The 22,953-nt window shown below is 44.9% G+C and overlaps 1 protein-coding gene across 4 annotated transcripts in view; it reads left to right on the top strand.

Annotated features, from left to right (window-relative positions):
• The window catches only part of MRTFB (myocardin related transcription factor B), a 406,942-nt gene that overhangs the window by 325,035 nt on the left and 58,954 nt on the right, over positions 1 to 22,953 (top strand). For all 4 annotated transcript variants that reach the window (XM_075317934.1, XM_075317938.1, XM_075317936.1 and 1 more), the window contains 3 exons: positions 4,198 to 4,359; positions 6,604 to 6,761; positions 20,574 to 20,702. In XM_075317934.1, coding sequence (XP_075174049.1) covers positions 4,198 to 4,359; positions 6,604 to 6,761; positions 20,574 to 20,702 — 449 coding nt within the window. The remainder of the gene's footprint in view (positions 1 to 4,197; positions 4,360 to 6,603; positions 6,762 to 20,573; positions 20,703 to 22,953) is intronic.

Genomic DNA, 22,953 nt, shown 5'->3' with positions numbered 1-22,953 from the left:
GGCAACCAGATTGGTTTGTCAGTCTCCGCAAGAAGAAAAGTTTTCCCCTTAGATTTTCACTTGCAGACAGTACTGAGAGCAAAGTCCCCTTGAAGGAAACTAAGTTAGTCTACACTCCCTCTAAGACATCCTTACAATTATCAACTCTGAAGGCCAAACCTAAACCAACAGCATCTAGTCCCCTAATATATATATTTTTTTCTAAGTGATCTGAAGGGGTTACGTATGTGAGAAATCTCAGAGGCCTCTTGGATATCTATGGATAATACTTGGAGACGTCTCTGTTCCGTTTGCTTTCTATGTCTGTGACCCCCGTGTTCTCTTGTATTGTACTCCATCTTCTTTGGTTTAGATGGTGTTTTCGCATCGTGGCTTATGTATAAAAAATAAGGAGGTTAGGACCACAGGTTACATACAGGTGGGAAGTAATAATGTGTCGGTGAATATGGCGTCAAGTTTTGTCCACTATCCTACAAAGTGTTCCTACCACAGTAAGTCACCGTGAGGCTTTCACCAGGCCCCTCGTGGTTAGCATGGAGCTTTCTTCAGGCTCCTCTATGGATCCAGTTATTTAGGAGAGGATGAATTGAATAATAATTGGATGGAGAGCTCACATTTCATTAGAAAATCTCAGGGTAGAGGATGGGGCTAAATTCATGTATTTCCTGTTTTTGGGTGTTCTAGTCCAGCAGGTCTTGTGCGTTGTCTCCAAGCATCAGTGAAGTCTATGATTGTTGCATCTGTCATCATCTGGTTGGATTTTTGTTCTGTGCTGCTGTAACAAGCAACTTTTCTGATGATGAGAATCGCTTCCTACCTCACAGGCGTTTCTCCTGGTAAATGAGTCTATTGTCAGGGGACATAAAATAACAGCTGCAGACTGGATCATCAGGTCTGGTGGGTCGTGTGACTTTATCACACACAAGTGTGAAAATAGGGCGCAGTCAATGTTGGGAAAGACGTAAATTTCCATGCTGATAGTTTTTCACGTTAAAGGGGTTGTGCCATTATAACGACATTTATCACCTATCTACAGAATCGGTTGCTCCATTAAATCCCAAAAATGGAGAACCTAAAGTCCTGCGAGAAGGGAGTAATAGTGAGCACGTGTGTCTGGCACTCCTATCGACAGTGGAAGGAGCAATGGTCTGTAGGACCAAGGACTCCTGATCAGTTGCACCCCCAGCAATCAAACATGCAATAATCATACATATATGTGTCGTTTAGGGCATAACTCCTTTAATAGTAGTTGTTTATTATAGTTCAATTATGAATCTAATGTAAAATGATTTTGCAGGTGTCCTCCTGAAATTGGCTTGGCCACTATGCCTAAATATTTACAGTGGAACCTTGGTTTACGAGAACAATCCGTTCTGGGACTGTGCTTGTAAACCAAGTTACTCGTTCAGCAAAGCAAAATTCCCCATAGGAAATTATGCAAGCTCAGACAATTTGTTCCTCAACTTGTGCAATGTACCATCCTGGTCCCCTATTGTGGCATTACACACACACACACACACACAAACACACGCACACACACACACACACACACACACATATTATGCTCACCTTACCTTTCTTTCCCTCGCCGGCCTCCTGGTTCTTGTAGTCCGCAGGTATGTGTATCCGGTAACCATCGCGACCGATGCCAGAGCTTCCCCCAGTCAATGCATCAGCAGCAGACGTCATAAGCAGGTGCCGCTTGCTTCTGATTGGCCAGCGCACTGACGTCAAAGGCACGAGCCGGTTGTCCCTGATTGGTTAGCATGCTGCCTTTGAGAAGCGCTGACAGCCGAAGTTCCTCTATCGTCGCGATGGTTGCCGGATACACATACTGTACCTGTGGACTACAAAAACCAGGAGGCCAGCGAGAGAACGGAAAGTAAGGTGAGCATAATATGTGTGTGTATTTGTGTGTGTTTTTGCGGACTGCAAGAGCGGGTTAGAGCGCAGTGAAAGTACGGAACCGGAAGTGTGTGTAGCGAGTATTTGCTTGTACAGCAAAGCTTGCTCGAAAACTGAGTTACAAATTTACAGCAAGCTTTACTCATATAGCAAAATACTCGCACACCAAGTTACTCGTAAACCGAGGTTCCACTGTATATGGAAACAGAATCCATTTTGTTCTTATAATGTCCATCTTGTCTTATGGCTAATGATGTCATAGGGTATGGCTAATAATGTCATAGGGTTCAGCTAATACTGATGGGTGGGGAGCTTTCACATTTCCGTTCACGCCCCTACAGCTCTTTTTGGCACATAGGTCAGAGGGAACTTTTCTTTTGTCTATGACGCTATATAAACTGGTTCCATATACTAATAAAAGAGAATTATTTAAGTACACATAATATAAGTGTGTACTGTATTGATTTCCCGAGCACTCATAAAATATCTTATTATTTTGGAGTTCAAGAGGCATAGAAGGAGTGTATTTTGTAATGTATAGTGTAGAGCAGCACGGTGGCTCAGTGGTTATTGTTGCTTTGCCGTGATGGGGTCCCACCGATGATACAAGTTCTCCTCTTGATTGTGTGGGTTTCCTTTGGGTTCTCCGCTTTCCTCCCACACTCCAAAGACATACTTGATGGGGAATCTAGACTGTGAGCTCCATTGAGGAATACATAGAGTATGTATATAAAGCGCTGCAGAATATGATAGCGCTATATAAGCAGTAATAAATAATACATACTGTAGGTAGCAAACTGTTCCAGTTTTGCAACTCAAGCAATGTATACATTGCCGTAATAATAAACAAAAAAAATGGTATCCAGTAAATTGTTCTAGGTCTGACCTCAGAGTATTTGGGGATATTTTTGGACAGTGAATGCTTCTAGCATTATTTTTTGTCTTCATTACTCCCCTACTACCGTTTTCCCGTATCAGACTCAAGGTGACACACCGTACAGTTTACATGCAGTTTTATATATAATAATAAGGTTGGAGAAATACTAAAGAAATTAGTGGCCAGATATCTCAATCCAGAAGGCAGTTAGATATTTTTAGGAGAAATACGAAACAATCCAAAACAAATTGCTGAGAATGTTGGATTCTGGGATTTGTCCAGCGCAGGATTTAGAACATCATGAGACATTCATTACTGATGGGTATAATGATGCTGTCAACTATACGACCTCTAATGTGAAAGTCCACCATCTGGAATATGTGGGAAGCAAGTTTTTAATGATGCACTGAGAAGCAATTACCATATGTTACTTACTGCAGTCACCCCCCGGGGCGCTCCAATCTCACCCATTATGAATACAGGTGTCGTGTGGCACTTTCTTGCTTATGGAGATGTATTTTCATCTACTTTCTACTAAAAGTGCAAAATGTCACCTCCCAACCATAACTGTCAGGAATAATTGATGCAAATGCTATTATTTGATTTACTTGTGTTGCTGGTGGTCTCCGTGATCCTACAGAATATGTTTAGCCTGAAGGGGATCAGTGGAAGAGTGTTGTTTTTGTCCATAGACATCAGAGTTTAGCTTTTACTTTTTACTGTCCACTGGATCGTGAAACCTGGAAGTTGATTGTTATTTTGTGAAAGTTATTATACTATAGCTGCCTGAACATGCGTCTTGAAGACACAAATAGTCTGCCTCACACAAGCGGAGCTGACAATTTCATTCGGCAGTACTACAGGGACCGACACCTTTGCTAGTAAAGTGCTTTGATCTGCATTTCAAAAGCAAAGGATTTAGGTAATCTAATCACTGATGTAAACAGCTGAAAATCACCAAAATTTGAATAGCAAGTACTGCTATACTGGCCATTTGGCAATTGCCAGATGGGCTGGTACCTACCCTGGGCCACTCTGACACTTGGTATCTCCCAATATCTTCAACAGCGCAGGAAGGAGAATGGAGGGGGCATGCTAAGTGCTGGCTCACAGGCTGCTGCAATGCATGATGGAACTTGTAGTAATAGAGTAGAGCATAGTAAACCTGGGGAGAGGAGTTGATGGATGTAACATCAGAGCTGCTGCTGGCACCAATTGATGCTATCTGCTTGATAAGAGTTATATTACTATAATAAGACTATGGATGCATTAAGTGGCACATAATAGCCCGATTGATCAAGAAAAAATGTAATGAGTTAAGGTATTAGATAACTTTAAGTGACAGCATTCTCAGTATGATCTCCGTCTTCTTCTCTGTGAAAGAAATAATTGTACGTGCTTTTCTTTGTGTGCAGAGACACATGCTGAGCCATCCCTGCAGGCGACACAAATGAAATTAAAGAGGGCACGACTGGCAGATGATCTCAATGAAAAGATTGCCCAAAGGCCCGGACCAATGGAGCTGGTAGAGAAGAACATCCTTCCCGTGGACTCCAGCGTTAAGGAAGCTATTATAGGCATGTAGTGAAAAACAAAACCTGGCTAGGTTCTGTCTTATGTTTTGCTCCCAGAAAGGATAACCTGTTGATAGGAGTTGGTTACTTCCATCTTCATCTCGTCAGCAATTTCTACTGTTCGTTTCTGGTTAGTCTGTCCTCTAGTTGGTGTGCAGGATAGATATTCTTCTTCGGCTTGCAGAATTTTATTAAGAAAACTTGGATTATACACCTTAAATAGCTGTCTGACCTATACACATATACACTCATTTCAGCTGAGCGTGCACTTGTTCTCAGAGCGTGCACAGATAGGCCTTCATTGAGAAGAAATTATATTGCATGATGAAAAAGTGCCCAATTTTTTTTACCCCTACACTTGATCTTCAAAATGCAGGTCAAAATAGTTTTCAGCATCTCTGAGGTCAAGAGGCAGACATGCACAGAGCAGGGCGCGAGCGTAATGTAAAGCATGTGATTCCGTGTACCGCTGCGTATGTGTGCTTGGGCAGGAGCTGAGCGTTTCTGCATCCTGAACAGTATTTTGAGGGATCAAAGAGCGTTTCAAAACCGGGACCTCACTAATTTACGGCACATTTAAGGGTCTACAACATATGAAAAAAGGCTCCACAGCTTAGCTACAATTTAGCCACCAGGAAGCCACAGCACATGTCACAGAGCTGTCACCGAGCACTATTGTCAGATTTATGGCTGGCACACTGTGCATATGGTTTCCTCCAGGCAACGTTGAACTTTTGGATGAAATCATGAAACATAAAATCTGTGTTTTCCAAAAAGAGAAAGATTAGTGATGAGCAGAAGGCATGGGGTGAAACTTGAGGAAAGGCAGAACAACTGCAAAATTGCTATGAAGAGCGGAGGATGGTACTCCTTAGCTTCACCTCTTGTCTCACTGCAGATCACAGTACACGTAGCATAATCCAGGTAAAGCCGCAGTATGTAGCTGCCAATCAGAGCAGCATTTTTGCAGGACATTTTTCTAGTTTTTTTTCCGGGATATCTACGATCTTGGAGATACTTCACATTGCTTCATGCTATATTAGATATCTACTTTATTAAAGGGGTTGCCCACTGCTTTTACATTGATGGCCTATCCTTAGGCATACGTTATCAATGTCTGATCAGCCGGGGTCCAACAATCCGCACCCTTGCTGATCAGTTGTTCTCGGTCCCGGTGACGGCAGCCAGAAATGCTCAGTTCCGTCGTTGCTCCATCTTCTAATAGTGGCCGCGGCCAGGTACTACACATTCATTTCTCTTTCTAATCAATAGGAGGCGGATGTACAGTACCTGGCCATGGCCACTATCAGAAGACGGAGCAGTTCTGGAACTGAGCATTTCTTGCTGCCACTACCTGGACTAAGAACAGCTGATCGGCTAGAGTGCGGGGTGTCAGACCCCGGCCGATCAGACATTGATGACCTATCCTAAGGTGTACTTTGCACACTATGACATCGCAAGCCGATGCTGCGATGCCAAGCGCGATAGTCCCCGCCCCCGTCGCAGCAGTGATATCTTGTGATTGCTGCCGTAGCGAACATTATCGCTACAGCAGCTTCACATGCACTTACCTGCCCTGCGACGTCGCTCTGGCCGGCGACCCACCTCCTTCCTAAGGGGGCGGGTCGTGCGGCGTCACAGCGACATCACACGACAGGCGGCCAATAGAAGCGGAGGTGCGGAGATGAGCGGGACGTAAACATCCCGCCCACCTCCTTCCTTCCTCATTGCAGCCGGGACACAGGTAGGAGATGTTCCTCGCTCCTGCGGCTTCATACACAGTGATGTGTGCTGCCGCAGGAACGAGGAACAACATCGTACCTGTCGCTGCAGCGAAATTATGGAAATGACCGACGCTACACAGATCATACAATTTCTACACTTTTGCGCTCGTTAATCGTAGTAAAAACAATTCACATACTCCGATGTCGACAACGACGCCGGATGTGCGTCACTTTCGATTTGACCCCACTGACATCGCACCTGCGATGTCGTAGTGTGCAAATTACCCCTAAGGATATAGGCCATCAATGTAAGAGTAGTGGACGACCCCTTTAAGTCATTATTACTCATCCAGCTCTGACCGGACTTGTGTCCAATCTGCAAATGTCATGTATTATAGCTATGATTGACGGTGTGTGATTTCTTTGGAATATAATCTGGATTAGAGCAAATAAGGCAGATATGGTAGCGCTAGATCGGTAACTATATTCTGTAGTGGGTAGTGACTATATTCTATGTTATTAGATTATCCTGAAAACACCGATGCTTTCTCATTTGATGAGGACAGTGATGCCTTCTCACCAGAACAACCAGCAAGCCAAGAATCTCAGGGATCAGCCGCTTCTCCTGGAGAGATCAAGCTCAGCGAGTCCGTCTCTCCCTCATCCAACATTAATATTCAGGTATGAACTATTAGTGGACTATACTGAAAAAATTAACTCTGGTAATTTTGTGAAATTGGTTATATGCAACCAAATGATTTTGCAAACGCCAATGTTGAGATGACCTCAATTGGTATTTTGCATGGAAACCAACTAGGATTGTGTATTTGCTCAGGGGTGTACATTTCGGGAATGTACAGGTTGCAGTTGCATCCAGATCTTGGTGCCACCGGAGACTTAAAGAGGTTGTCCACTACTTGGCCAACGCCTTCTCATTCTCCATGAGTGCCCCCGTTAAAATTAAAAAAAAAAAACTTATACTCACCTCCGCTGTCAATGCCGTTCCAATTGTACCAACACTCTCTCTCCCGGAGCTCACGACGTCACGCGAGCCGGCATCCAATCACCACTGGCTTCATACCCCCCTGCCTTTAGACGAATACGTAATCAAGAAGACGGGACAGTTGCGGCTGGCCACTCACTTCTTATTGATACATCTGAAAACTGGGACAGTGATGCTTACAATGATTGGGAGCTGGGCTCGCGTGACGTCAAAACTGGGGAGAGTGAGTGTCGGCACCAATGGAACAGCAACAACAGCTTAGGTGAGTATAAGCTTTTTTTATTTTAATGGCGGCAAACATGGGGAACAAGAAAAGTTTGTCCTAGTAAGTAGCCCCATATTATGAGATTAGTGCCTTTAATGATATAGGATTAATTTCAAGGATACTTCAAGAAGAACTGACACAAAGTGTTATACGTAGTGCATGGTCTGGTGGGCAGTGTATGGTTTATAGTTTTGGTTTTCTTACACTCCTTTTAGGTCCAGCCCTAGATATGAGGTTTTTTGAACGTTCCTTTAAAGGAATATCAAGGTCAAACTCTTCCTTAAACTGCATATATGGGGAAGCAGGTATTTCAAATGGTAATCAATCTACACCTTTAAGTCTTCTATCTGTTGCTGCATTTCCGAGTAATTAGTGTTTTCATTCATATACAAATGCTTTGGGGTGACAGAGGACTAAATAAACCTCTACATTATAGGGTTGTTTCTCCACCCAGCATCATCCTCTTTAGCTTGAATGATCGCTCACTGTGTGACGTCGGTGTCGGGCAAAGATATTAGACAGTAATAACAAAAAAAAGGACAGCTGCACTCTGAAATGCTAAAGCATGTAAACAATGAGTACAAGAATATAGGGTGCATATCTATATTCTTGCATTCATTGTTTACATGCTTTAGCATTTCAGAGTGCAGCTATCCTTTTTTTTGTTATTATATGTCATGTTCAGTTTTGCACCTGTTCAGACTGCATTTTGGGACTGTCATCAGTCTTTTTTGCCGATATTAGACAGTACAAGGCTGTTGATTTTCAGGGAAACAACCTCATGAGGCAGACACTTGTTAAGTGCTCTGTCACACCCAGAGCACTTAATGCTTTATTTGCATATAAATGAAAGCACTAATTTATTGAGAATGCAGCAACAGATACAAGGTATGAAGGGTGCTTTACACGCTGCGATATCGGTAACAATATATAGTCGGGGTCACGTCGGTAGTGACGCCCATCCGGCGCTGTTACCGACATTGCAGCGTGTGACGCCAATGAGTGACAATTAACGAGCACAAAAGCGTGAAAAATCGTTGCTTGTTGACACGTGGCTCATTTCCTTAATATCGTTGCTGCTGCTGTTACGATGTTGTTTGTTGCTCTTGCGGCAGCACACATCAATATGTGTGATACCGCAGGAACGACAAACATCTCCTTACCTCCCTCCACCGGCAATGCGGAAGGAAGGAGGTGGGCGGGATGTTACGTCCCGCTCATCTCCGCCCCTCTGCTTCTATTGGACGCCTGCCGTGTGACGTTGCTCTGACGCCGCATGAACCGCCCCCTTAGAAAGGAGGTGGTTCGCCGGCCAGAGCAACGTCGCAGGGCAGGTAAGTCCGTGTGACGGGGACTAACAAGGTTGTGCGCCACAGGCAGCAATTTGCCCGTGTTGCACAACCGATGGGGGCGGGTACGCGAGATCGCAGCGTGTAAAATACCCTTAAGTGTTGATGGATTTATATTTCAGAGACCTGTCTGCCCCTATAAGTGACAAGGACGGGGTCGATTTAACGGTCAGATTTACTTTGTGATTTTGTACCACTGCATTATATTTGGCTCACCTAGACACAAAGCAGGCCAAAAGTCCCATTGCCATGCAAACAATTATCCAATGTCTGTAGTTAAGGGAAACTATCAGGCAAGTTGGGTTTGTGCTATCTGGCTCCTTTTTGTGTTTTTTTTCTGAGATAAGCGTCTCCTTAAGGCCTTGGCAGCCACTTATCTCCCAATTTAGTAAAAATAACATGCATTGTTGGTGTGCTGCATGTCAGCGGGGGCGTCAGCCATGTTAGCTCGATGAAGGTCTGACTTATCTTTAGTAACCTTATAGTAGCCCTCAAGGTTCCCGTACATTATATTAAAGCCACCGTTTATTCTTGTATTCTGTGGATTGGTTTTTACATAACTTTTTGGCTGGAAAGAATTCTACGTGGTTAAGCAACAGACTTATGTGACTGAAAGTAAAGCTTCCGCACACTGGAAGAACTATTGAGCAATTTCAGCAAGTTTAGTAAAGCTGCAAGAGCCGGCGCTGACGTGTGCATTACTGAATCCTCCGCATCAGCTGTAATAGATTTATCCTAAATATGCTGCCGCTCAAATAAACTGCCATTACGAGAAGCAGACTCTCCTTGGGGCCTACACCACGTTTGCAGAGGGTTCCAGCTCCAGTGATATAAGAGCATAGCTGTTAATGTTCCGATATTACAGACACCGAGCGCACGAAGAACTCCAGGCACAATAATAAGTATACACAACCGAATACCAATACTTATAAGGATGCACAAAGAGCTCCGCATCGGAGCATTGATTGAAAGAGTTAGCCTACCATTCATAACTTCATAAACAATTGACCCTGATTTTTCCTTGGAAATATTGAGCCTTTTTATTGCCTTTGGAAATGAAGACGTCATAGGTGTTTCTCGTTTATATCGTCTGCTAATTGTCAGGCTGCCTCTCGCTTTAGTTATGCGTAATAGGTCATCTATGCCTAGTATATGGGATTCCCTGTCATAAAGGATTATATTAAGAGTCTTAATCTTCTTTTTATACTATTTTGTCTCATATTACAAAAAATGAATAATCTAAAAAGCAATCTTTCATGTTCTCCCTCCTCTTCACTGTCTTGTGTCTGGCTGTGGGACAACTAACTGCAGCAGAAGCTTCTCAGCCGCACTCTGCCTGCCACAGATGGCTCAACCCAACCCTGTGGTCACAGGTCAAGCCGAAAATAAAACTGATCAGCAAGAGGTTAACCCTTGTGTTCTTTATTGAATTTCTACAACACTATTTTAGGGTCTTGGAGAAAATGCTGCAGACTTACCATTTATAAGGCACTATATTTCTTGTTTAATCTTTCATGGCCTTTATTGGAACAGTAAGGCGGGCTTTACACGCTGCGACATCGCTAGCAATTGCTAGGGATGTCGAGCGCGATAGCACCCGCCCCCGTCGCACATGCGATATGTGGTGATCGCTGCCGTAGCGAACATTATCGCTACGGCAGCGTCACACGCACATACCTTGTTAGCGACGTCGCTGTGACCACCGAACAATATCTCCTTCAAGGGGAGGTGTGTTCGGCGTCACCGCAACGTCACAAAGCAGCCGGCCAATAGAAGCGGAGGGGCGGAGATGAGCGAGACGTAACATCCCGCCCACCTCCTGCCTTCCACATTGTCGGTGGAGGCAGGTAAGGAGATGTTTGTCGTTCCTGGGGTTTCACACACAGCGGTGTGGTGCTGCAGGAACAACAAACAACATCGTACCGGCAGCAGCGACATTATGAAAAGGAGCGACGTGTCACCTATCAACGATTTTTGACGTTTTTGCGATCAGTGATAGTCGCTCCTAGGGTTTATACTCTGCGATGTCGGTAACGGCGCCGGATGTGCGTCACTAATGACGTGACCCCGATAATATATCGTTACCAATGTCGCAACATGTAAAGCCCCCCCTAACAGTAAAATCTGCTGCAAACATCAGAGAATTAGCAGCAAAATTGTGTGCACATACCCTAAGGCCTCTTTCACATGTCCGTATGAAACATGTAGGTGAAATAACGGTTCCGGTGTCATCAGTGTTTTGGATCCGTGTCTCTGTTTATCCAGTATGAATAAAAAAAATTCTATGGTGTTTTTTTCACAGACCCATAGACTTGTATCTGTGCTGCCGGTAAAATACAGACATGTCAGCAGCAAAGGTTATAATGAGTACATGTGTTATCCATGAAATTAAAGGGATGCCACACGTACTGGAAACACGGACATGTGAAGGGGGCTTAAAGGGAACCGGTCACCAGTTTTTTACCCTATAAGCTGCAGCCACCAACACCGGGCTCTTATATACAGCATTCTAATATACACAAAACACTTTATAATACTCACCTAAACCGGTCGCTGCAGTGGATGTGGCTTAGATGGGCGTCTTCGTCCTCCGGTGCCGGCACCGCCTCTTTCGGCCATCTTCGTCCTCCTGAAGCCTGTGTGCATGATGCGTCTACGTCATACACACTCGCCAGTCCTGCACATGCGCACTACAATACTTTGATCTGCCCTGCTCAGAGCAGATCAAAGTGCGCCTGCTCAGGACCTGAATGTCAGCGAGTGTGGATGACGTCGGATGCGTCATGCACCGAGGTTTCAGAAGGACGACAGAGGCGGCGACAAAGATGGCCGAAAGAGGCTGTGCCAGCACCGGAGAACGAAGATGCCCATCTGAGCCACATCCACCGCAGCGACCGGTTTAGGTGAGTATTATAAAGTGTTTTTTATGTTGTACACATATGTTTGTATGTTGCCTGGGATAATATATACTGTATGTTAGAATGCTGTATATAAGCGTCCACTGGTGGTGGCCGCAGCTTATAGGCCCCAAATCTGGTGACAGGTTCCCCTTACGGGAGATTCATACCAATCCCTTCCCGCTTGTTCGACTGACCATTATTTCTCCCATACACATGCATGATAGGCTTGGCCCTTAGGCTGATTGCACACTACAGTTTTACATTGAGGTTTTCTCTTCCATTTCAGAAGCAGAAAATTAAATCCGATCAGTTCATCCGCTCATTGATTTATTGAATTTGTCACCTCATTTATTTGTGGCAATTCAGCTCTGTGCCCTTTTTCAGTTTAGTTTTAATAAAAAATAGCAGAGCTCGCTTAAAAAAACAAAACTAGAACTTTTCTTTTTCTTCATATCGAAATCTATGGTTTTGGGTTTTTTTTTTTTAAATTAATAAAGCCGGGTAAGTTTCATAGGCCGTATATGGTTCACAATGTCCACATTGACCACGGGTTTCGTGACCCAAACTTAGTCTCATAGACCAACATTATCTACACCGGGTGCAGAATTATTAGGCAAGTTGTATTTTAGAGGATTTTTTTTATTATTGGTCAACAACTATGTTCTCAATCAAACCAAAAGACTCAAATATCAAAGCTTAATATTTTTGGAAGTTGGAGTGGGGTTTTTTTTTTTAGATTTTCTCTTTCTTAGGAGGATATCTGTTTGTGCAGGTAACTATTACTGTGCAGAATTATTAGGCAACTTAATAAAAACCAAATATATTCCCATCTCACTTGTTTATTTTCACTAGGTAAACCAACATAACTGCACAAAATGTAGAAATAAACATTTCTGACATGCAGAAACAAAACCCCAAAAAATTAGTGACCAATATAGCCCTCTTTCTTTATGATGACACTCAACAGCCTACCATCCATAGATTCTGTCAGTTGCTTGATCTATTTATGATTAACATTGTGTGCAGCAGCCACCACAACCTCCCAGACACTGTTTTCCCTCCCTGTAGATCTCACATTTTATGAGGGACCACAGGTTCTCTATGGGGTCCAGATCAGGTGAACAAGGGGGCCATGTCATTATTTTTCATCTTTTAGACCTTTACTGGCCAGCCACACTGTGGAGTAGTTGGATGCATGTGATGGAGCATTGTCCTGCATGAAAATCATGTTTTTCTTGAACGATACCGACTTCTTCCTGTACCACTGCTTGAAGAAGTTGTCTTCCAGAAACTGGCAGTAGGTCTGAGAGTTGAGCTTCACTCCATCCCTTATTTTTGTATTTAAAATAATAATAATCAGTAATAATAAAAGTGATCAGTAATAAAATGGAAACAAATGCTGGTGTGGACCAAGTCTTTATTGCTTTTCCTGAGGAAGAAGAGGTGATATCTCTTCGAAACACGTAGAATAAACCATCCACATTGCTTTTATTTTTTGGAGTATTTCTTTGTACAGCAGTATGGAGTATACCACAATTATCCTGGTTTTTGTTCTGCACATGAAGTAGTGACATAGTGAATCAGAAGAACTATACTACATTTCTAATTGGAGGTATTTGCTAATACTATTATTATTATTATTACAAGGATCTCTGAGATGGGAATACCCCTTTAATTCCATGACCTGACAAAAGGAAGTAAATACCGATTCTTCTGTCCATATGGCTTTTGAGTAGGATAGGTGCCGCATTACCAGATGTGCCTCCACTTTACTTCCTAATGTGAAGCATTTAAAGATGAAAGTGAAAACCTACAGTCATTATTGTAAAAAAAGCTGAGGAGAATTAATTCCGCCCACACCTGTATTAACTTAGCATTTGGATCTCCGTATTCTGGATGGAGTGATGGACTCGATGCTTTTCATGCCCTACAAAAAACTTGCCATCTGCCAGTAATATTGAGTCATGGTAATTGCTCCGATCACATTTTAATTAGAACAATAAACACACACAGCATCATTTGTGGATAAGACCTATTCGGCAAGGGAGCCTTCAGCAGGCCTCGGTGTCTTTAGAATTCATAAATTGTAATGTTCTCCAAGGGATTAATTAGCGGCATTATGTGTTATGTTTAGATGTGTCAGTCATAAAGAATGTCTCGCTTGGAATTTCTGTGAAAATAAACCATCTCATTTATGTCGAGAACAATTCACTGCGGTCTCTTACCTCACCGAAAATGGCACTGACCCCACATTCACACACAAACAGTCTCTGGGTCCTAAATTAATAGGCTTGAGATGAATCCTAAATTAATAGGCTTGAGATATCGGCGGAGGTTGAGACATTGAGATTTGTCTGTTGAACACTTCTAAGAAATGTATGGTGCCAATGCATTGATGAACAATTAGACCTCAGACAGAGCATACCCCTAGAGTAATGATCATATCCTGCAAGAAGCAGTAAGGCTCCTTCACACGTCCATGATAAAAACGCATGTTGACAGTACGTTGAGCATCCGTGTGCCGTGATTTTGGCCTACGTTTTCTCCGTGTACTATCCGTGGTAGCACACAGAGATCAGGAACTTTATACTCACCTGTGCCCCACAGTATACGTTGTCAGAAATCCTGCTGCCTTTCATAGTGAATCATTCTCTGGTGCAATAACAGAACCGGTCTCCAATTCCTCCTGCCCATGGCTCAGGCAGCATGAATCGGCTGACATAGGCTCTTTAAAAGACCTGATAAACCTTAGGACTCTTTTTAGCATATTAATTTATAATTTTTCGGGTAGGTGGAGGCGAACGTGTATTCTCTCACCTGGGAGAATTGGGCTGATTATGCAAATTGCTCTCTGATCAGAGTATGATCAGAGTGTGATCTCATTTTCTCGGGAGAGAAGGTGGAGAAAACCAATATCTCCATCCATCTCAATATTTTGTTATATATCCTTTATTGGCAATGATAAAGGTCAAACGTTTTCTGAAAGATTTCACAAGGTTGGCACACACTGTTGGTGGTATGTTGGCCCATTCCTCAATGCAGATCTCCTCTAGAGCAGTGACATTTTGGGCCTGTCGCTGGGCAACATGGAAGTTCAACTCCCTCCAAAGGTTTTTTATGGGGTTGAAATCTGGAGACTGGCTAGGCCACTCCAGGACCTTCGTATGCTTCTTACGAAGCCACTCTTTCATTGCAATGGCTGTGTGCTTGGGATCATTACCACCCATGCATGTTTCATCTTCATTGCCCTTGCTCATGGAAGGAGGTTTGCACTCAAACTCTCACGACACATGATCCCATTCATTCTTTCATGTACATGGATCAGTTGTCCTGGTCCCTTTGCAGAGAAACAGCCACGAAGCCTGATGTTGCCACCTGCATGCTTCACGGTAGGTATGATGTTCTTTGCCTGCAACTCAGCATTCTGTCTCCTCCAAACACGACGAGTTGTGTTTCTACCAAACAGTTCTACTTTGATTTCATCAGACCATATGACATTCTCCCAATACTCTTCTGGATAATCCAGTTGCTCTCTAGCAACCTTCAGATGGGCCAGGACATGTACTGGCTTAAGCAGGGGAACACATCTGGCACTGCAGGATCTGAGTCCCTAGCAGCGTAGTGTGTTACTGATGGTAGCCTTTGTTATGGTTGTCCCAGCTCTATGCAGGTCATTCACTAGGTCCCCCAGTGTGGTTCTGGGATTTTTGCTCACCATTCTTGTGATCATTTTGACTCTACGGGGTGAGATCTTGCGTCTTCCATTTTCTTATTATTTCTCCCACAGTGGATTTCATCACACCAAGCTGCTTGCCTGTTGCAGATTCAGTCTTCCCAGCCTAGTGCAGGCCTAGAAATTTGTTTCTAGTGTCCTTTGACAGCTCTTTGGTCTTCACCATAGTGAAATTTGGAGTGTGACTGTTTGAGGTTGTGGACAGGTGTCTTTTATACTGATAACAAGTCCAAATATTAGCCATTACTAAAGGTAATGAGAACAGAGGAGCCTCTTATAGAAGAAGTTACAGGTCTGTGAGAGCCAGACATCTTGCATGTTTTTAGGTGACTAAATGTTTATTTTCCACCATAATTTGCAAAAAAATTCTTGCCAAATCAGACCAGGTGATTTTCTGGATTTGTTTTCTCATTTTGTCTCTCCTAGTTGTGGTCTACCTATGATGTCAATTACAGGCCTCTCATGTTTTTAAGTGGGAGAACTTCCACAATTGGTGACTGACTAAATACTCCCCCCCCCCCCCCACTGTATTTCTGAAATAAAACATCCAATCTCAATGTAAAAGCTATGCTTACATTCCGCATCCTAGCACCAGTATAGCACTGGCTTTACTTTATATATGAAAACCCTGCTTGTTGGTTCCCTTTAAAATGTATGCTCTCCCAACCGAAAAACTTTAACCAATGCCTAGCCATCCCCAGGTACTTGTAATTTGTAATAACTTTGTTTCTTAATAGATCCCAAGAAAGATTGGTTTTCACTACTGTTAGGGTACCGTCACATTAAGCGATGCTCCAGCGATCCCACCACCGATCTGACCTGGCAGAGATCGTTGGTGCGTCGCTACATGGTCGCTGGTGAGCTGTCAATCAGGCAGATCTCCTCAGAGATCAGCCACCAGCGAACCGTGTAACGACGCTGTGCTTCGTAACCATGGTACACATTGGATTACTAAGTAAAGCGCTTTGCTTGGATACCTGATATGTAACTTGGTTACCAGCATCCGCAGCTGCCAAAAGCCGGCTCCCTGCACACGTAACCATGGTACACATCGGGTTACTAAGCAAAGCGCCTTGCTTGGATACCCGATATGTACCTTGGTTACCAGCTTACCGCAGGCTGCCAGAAGCCGGCTCCCTGCACATTCAGGTCGTTGGCTCCCGCTGTCAAACACAGCGATGTGTGCTTCACAGCGGGAGAGCAACGACCAAAAAATGGTCCAGGACATTCAGCAACGACCGGCGACCTCACAGCAGGGGCCAGGTCGTTGCTGGATGTCACACACAGCAACATCGCTAGCAACATCGCTGTTGCGTCACAAAAAACGTGACTCAGCAGCGATGTCGCTTAGTGAGATGTGGCCTTTAGTCAGTTATCTAGGGGTGCGGGGCAGGCCAGACACAATTGTCTGTATAGACCGTCTGCTCTAATACCTTTAATGTGGAAAGTCGGGAAAGTGTCTCATAACGGTACAGTACATTGCTGGCCAGACTTCCCAGTTCCGCTTCCATGCTTTCTCTTCGGTCTAATTTCTTAGCACTGGAAACATTTATTGTGTAATATTCAGTTTCCAAGCATTCCAACTCCTGATTCATCTGGATTAACGAGATTAGTGGAAATGGGCAGCTATAATGTTTTTTTTAGTGTGCCCAGTACATAAAAGAAAGGCTGAAGTGGAAATTAGAGGAAGTTACCTAATTGGAAATAAAGTATAGTTGCGGTTACGATAAATAACATTATTGGATTTCTTCTTAAAAAGCATTACACGTAGTAAACATTAACTGTCTCATACTCTGTATATTGCACACCAGCCCTGATTAGCGCTGCGCACACAATGCACAAATCCTCTAAGCTTGCATACATTAATAGCACAATACTTTATAGTTGGGTTCACCACAAGTTTGTAGCATATGCCGCTTGTTGTATGATTCTGATGGGCATTCTCGTAAAACTTCGAAATTCTTTTTCTCATTCCCCGAGCAATTTAGTAAAGGTATATTTAGGATATTAGAAGTCACACTGGCACGGGAAATTACCAATGCTTGACTCTAAGCAGCTTTTCTACTCTGAAATTAGTCAGAATATATTTCAGGCTGCTGCCATGATTATCCCTTTGTCAGTTGAAGAATGGATACCTAGGAATGTAGCTCACCGCAGCACACGTGCCGGGCAGGACCTCCTTTTAGTTCTGCAACGTCTGGCAGATATTAAAACTTTCCTTTCGACAAAGAAAGTGGCCCTGAGCCAGTCCGGCAGAAGAGCTCATCCCTACAGAATTCGGACCCCCTAGTGCTTCCAAGTGAGAGCTTTCAAGCTTTAAGCTCTGGACTGACAACCCTGAGTCAGAGTCCTTTATAGTGTACAAAGGATTAATGCAGAAATATCCAAAGATTTGGTGTTAATTAATGGCTATGCAAGTTGTTGTGCCTAGTTTATTCGTCAGAGTTTTTCTGTGCCTGTCCAGGGGCAAAACTACATTAAGTGCAGGGGCTGTTACCACACCTGGGCCTTGGAGCCTAGAGGACGCAAAAAGTCCCTGAAGCCTATATTAAAAGATCAATGCTATTAAAGACTTGCAGTACTGTAACTGTGGGCCCCGTTGGAGCTATTACACTGAGGCCCATGAGCTTCATGTTACACAACTGTGCCTGTCTTCTGTTTATTATCATTCTCTGTATATGGTTTGTATAGGCATTCTGCATAAAAATTAATGTAAAAAATGGCTAAATATATGGTTAGGCTGCATTCACACATTGCAGCTTATAATGCTGCGTCACCCTGCAGATCAGCACAGTTTGCACTTTCATTGTTAAAGAGGTTGACATGGCGTATAATATTGATGACCTATCCTTATTACAAGTCTTTAGTATCAGATCGGTAGAGGTCCACCACCCCATACTCCTATGATCAGCTGTTATTAGCTACGATGGCGACTGCATTGGATAGAGCAGAACCACGCAGTCCCATTGAATATGTACTGCTGAGATCAGATCAAGTCCTATTTTCTGTAGTTCACTGCTCATGTCCAGGCGTCATCATAGAAAGCCAGTGCTGTCAATCACCAGTGAGGGAGGCGAGAGCAAGTCCAACACTGTGACAAAACGGTGCGCTAAATTTCTCAGGTACGCCTCGGGTGCACTGAGCTTTTCGGGCACTCCTCGGATGCACTGAGCCTCTCGGGCACTCCTCGGATGCACTGAGCCTCTGAAGCACGCGTCGGGTGCGCTGAGCCTCTGGGGCTCGCCTCGGGTGCGCTGAGCCTCTCAGGCATGCCTCAGGTGCGCTGAGCCTCTGGGGCACACCTCGGGTGCGCTGAGCCTCTGGGGCACGCCTCGGGTGCGCTGAGCCTCTGGGGCACGCCTCGGGTGCGCTGAGCCTCTGGGGAACGCCTCGGGTGCGCTGAGCCTCTCGGGCACGCCTCGGGTGCGCTGAGCCTCTCGGGCACGCCTCGGGTGCGCTGAACCTCTCGGGCACGCCTCGGGTACACTGAGCCTCTCGGGCACGCCTCGGGTGCACTGAGCCTCTCGGGCACGCCTCGGGTGCACTGAGCCTCTCGGGCACGCCTCGGGTGCACTGAGCCTCTCGGGCACGCCTCGGGTGCACTGAGCCTCTCGGGCACGCCTCGGGTGCACTGAGCCTCTCGGGCACGCCTCGGGTGCACTGAGCCTCTCGGGCACGCCTCGGGTGCACTGAGCCTCTCGGGCACGCCTCGGGTGCACTGAGCCTCTGGGGCACGCCTCGGGTGCACTGAGCCTCTGGGGCACGCCTCGGGTGCACTGAGCCTCTCGGGCACGCCTCGGGTGCACTGAGCCTCTGGGGCACGCCTCGGGTGCACTGAGCCTCTGGGGCATGCCTCGGGTGCACTGAGCCTCTGGAGCACACCTCGGGTTCGCTGAGCCTCTGGGGCACGCCTCGGGTGCGCTGAGCCTCTGGGGCTCGCCTCGGGTGCGCTGAGCCTCTGGGGCTCGCCTCGGGTGCGCTGAGCCTCTCTGGCACGCCTCGGGTGCGCTGAGCCTCTGGGGAACGCCTCGGGTGCACTGAGCCTCTGGGGCACGCCTCGGGTGCGCTGAGCCTCTGGGGCACGCCTCGGGTGCACTGAGCCTCTGGGGCACGCCTCGGGTGCACTGAGCCTCTGGGGCACGCCTCGGGTGCACTGAGCCTCTGGGGCACGCCTCGGGTGCACTGAGCCTCTGGGGCACGCCTCGGGTGCACTGAGCCTCTGGGGCACGCCTCGGGTGCACTGAGCCTCTGGGGCACGCCTCGGGTGCACTGAGCCTCTGGGGCACGCCTCGGGTGCACTGAGCCTCTGGGGCACGCCTCGGGTGCACTGAGCCTCTGGGGCACGCCTCGGGTGCACTGAGCCTCTGGGGCACGCCTCGGGTGCACTGAGCCTCTGGGGCACGCCTCGGGTGCACTGAGCCTCTGGGGCACGCCTCGGGTGCACGGAGCCTCTGGGGCACGCCTCGGGTGCACGGAGCCTCTGGGGCACGCCTCGGGTGCACGGAGCCTCTCGCGCACGCCTCGGGTGCACTGAGCCTCTCGCGCACGCCTCTGGAGGTCTCACCATTTTCTATACCCTACATATCAAGACATAGAAGTACCCACGGATCGCGGTACTATGCAGCCGCAATTTGGATTTATGTGTACAGATGGTGGCGGTGAAGGGGTTACAGGGAGTCGCACATATGACTGCCTCAGGACTCTACTAATGTTTTCTGGTTTTTATTTTATAATGAATTGCTTGCTAATGAGCCACAATACACTATAATGTAATTCATATGTCACTTGCATCATAGCGAAGTAAAAGGCTTATGAAAAGTTAAAGAAAATGTCTTCATGTGCTTTTCATCTGTGCCTTTCCTTCATTATGGCTTTGGCTTAGTTCATATGAAAACTGAGTGGGAAGAGCGTCCTACACGAAAAAAAGGAACAATTAGTAATACTTGCATGTGACAAATGTCAGCTTCGCATTTACAAGGCTGCAGTATGGTTTAATTAGGATGCTACAAACCTATCCTGCCAATAGTATCATTCACAGTGTCATAAAGCTTTGTCTTCTACGTCCCAGTCAGGAAAACACGAGAATCGTGTATGGAAACAGTAATGCACGTCACCCTTTGACTATCACTGGGCATTGGGTCCATATATTTCTTTGGTGGCTAGATATGTAGACTTATCTGGAATAGAAATCTAGAACAGGCATCAAAATAATAAACCTGTTTGGTTTTTTTACCACTCCTCAGTGCCAAGCTTTAAGTTCGCCTCTGCCAGAGTTTTTCAAGCCTGTTCCTGCTGTTGAATTCTCTACACGATCCCCTGCACGATCCCCTGCACCAAGTGTGATCTTGAAACCTGGGCCAACACTGGTTAAGGTAATTATCATAATATAGAGCGATGCTGGCCATGCGCCTTATCTAAAAGTAGGCTTATGGTTGTACCACCATTCTATGGACGTTTGTTTCATCTGTTTTCACTGATGCAGACGTTTACATTTTAATTGATTATGCAATTGATTACGGCAGTAACAGTTGTTTAGGCGGACTTATATGTTGATTACAATGGTTTGATAGTGGACAATTTATTGCGGAAGTAACATTCATTATGTAAGGATGAAACATCTTTCACATGTGAAAAAGATCTTTCAGGAAACTATCATTTGTGTAAGTTAACAAAATAATCAACTGCAAAAATTTTAAATAGGTTGTATGAGAATAAAAAAACAATATACACAAAATGCTATTGTAAGTAAATTCCTAAATACCTTCAGTTAGGTAATTGTATTCATTTTGTTTAGGGTGGTAATTAATTTCGTACTTCAAAATGGCCGCCTTCTTGTTACACTGGCAGAATCCTGTCCTAGCATGATAGCAGGACAAATGCCTGTTAGCTTGTGTAGTAGAATCTCTGCTGTGACCCTGTGATGTCTTTACAGTGCCTGGTATAGGTTATTTCCAATTTTCAGAAGCTGCTTAGTATTCAGAACCGCAGGGTGGACAGCAGTGTGAGCAGTCTCTTCTTACCTTAGCACTCAAGATACCTCCAGTGTTAGATCAAATAGACAGGTAAAGCAGTGTGAGCAGCCTCTACTCACCTCAGCATCACTGTGATATCCAGTGTTAGATCAGATAGACAAGGTGGACAGCAGTGTGAGCAGCATCTCCTTACCTCAGCACTTTTGGTATCTCCAGTATTAGAGCAGATACAGGGTGGACTGCAGTGTGAGTAGCCTTTTCTTACCTCAGCACCACTATGATATCCAGTATTAGATCAGATAGACTTAGTGGACAGCAGTGTGAGCAGCCTCTTCTTACCTCAGCCCTTCTGTTATTTCCGGTATAAGATCAGATAGACAGGGTGGACAGCAGTGCGAGCAGCCTCTTCTTACCTCATCACCTGTGGCATCTCCACTATTAGATCAACCAGGTGGACTGCAGTGTGAGCAGCTTCTTCTTACCTCAGCACCCTTGGCATCTTCAGTATTATATCAGAATGTCCACTACAATCACATCTTCATACGCATGAAGAGAAGATGGGCTGAGTTTTCTAATGCACATGCTCACTATCCACATTCTAGTACTGGTTTTCATCCGTGTAACAAAAAAGCAGCCATTTTTATGATATAGCAGTTACCTTCCTACACAAAACAAGTGTGATTTTGCTAATTAACGGTATTAAAGGATTATTTCTGTCTCAGGATATGCTATTAATGCCTAAGCAGAAAGAAGAGCGGTTCTATCATCCCCTTTTGCCCATGCACAAGCAGATCCGAGCCAGCAGTACAGCGCTTTTAGATGGAAATACCCCTTTAAGGTGTAAAAGTTGACATTCTACCTTAACCTTTTTCTCAGCTTTATTTTTCACTTGTTTTAATGAAATCTGACAAGTTCATATATATAACGGAGAATAGCAGAACACGTTACCATGGCACTACACTGAAAGCAAAGTCGCTGCTTTTCTAAAATCTGACCAATAATGGAAATGGGCGTCCCTGGCATCCTTCATGGGGTGCTTCTTCCACACATATGAATAGACTCCAGCTCATTGTTTGTGGCTGAGTTCAAGGATGGCATTCAGCCGCTCCTGCAGCTTTCTCCAGCTCTAATGTAGTTTGTGGAGAATAGACATGCCAGCAGCTTTTTGTTTCACAGATAGAAGCAATATTTATATAGGAATAAAGCAATGACTAAGATAAAAATGTCAAAGATGTAATGTCCTGTATAAATGGTCTAAATAGCAGATACACAGTGCGGAGCCGCTCAGGAGTTTGGTGAAGTTAACCGCTATTTGTAGGTTGGGGCTAATCTGTTTTAAAGGGTTTGTTCCAAGAGTACATATACATTTTTTTTTTTATTGAAATATCGGCATCTAGATATAACTATTACATACTTGTTGCGCCCCCTACTGTTTTCTTTCATTTCCTTTCAGAATGTCCACCTAATGTGCGCTTGCCATTACCGGCCCAGTATCCGGAATCTCTTGGCCACCTGTGTCCAAACTATGAGACTGAGCATGTGACCACCTTCATCTGGCACATTAGGTGGACCCTCTGAAAAGAAATTAATAAAAAAAAACTGCAGTGGACACCTTAGAGGGAATCTGACACCAGGTTTTTAGTATGTAAGC

Source organism: Anomaloglossus baeobatrachus, chromosome 7 (assembly GCF_048569485.1).
Source record: "Anomaloglossus baeobatrachus isolate aAnoBae1 chromosome 7, aAnoBae1.hap1, whole genome shotgun sequence".
NCBI classification, from domain to species: Eukaryota; Metazoa; Chordata; class Amphibia; order Anura; family Aromobatidae; genus Anomaloglossus; species Anomaloglossus baeobatrachus.
The sequence above is the reverse complement of the archived record's forward strand: the minus strand, read 5'-3'. Positions and strand labels throughout refer to the sequence as shown.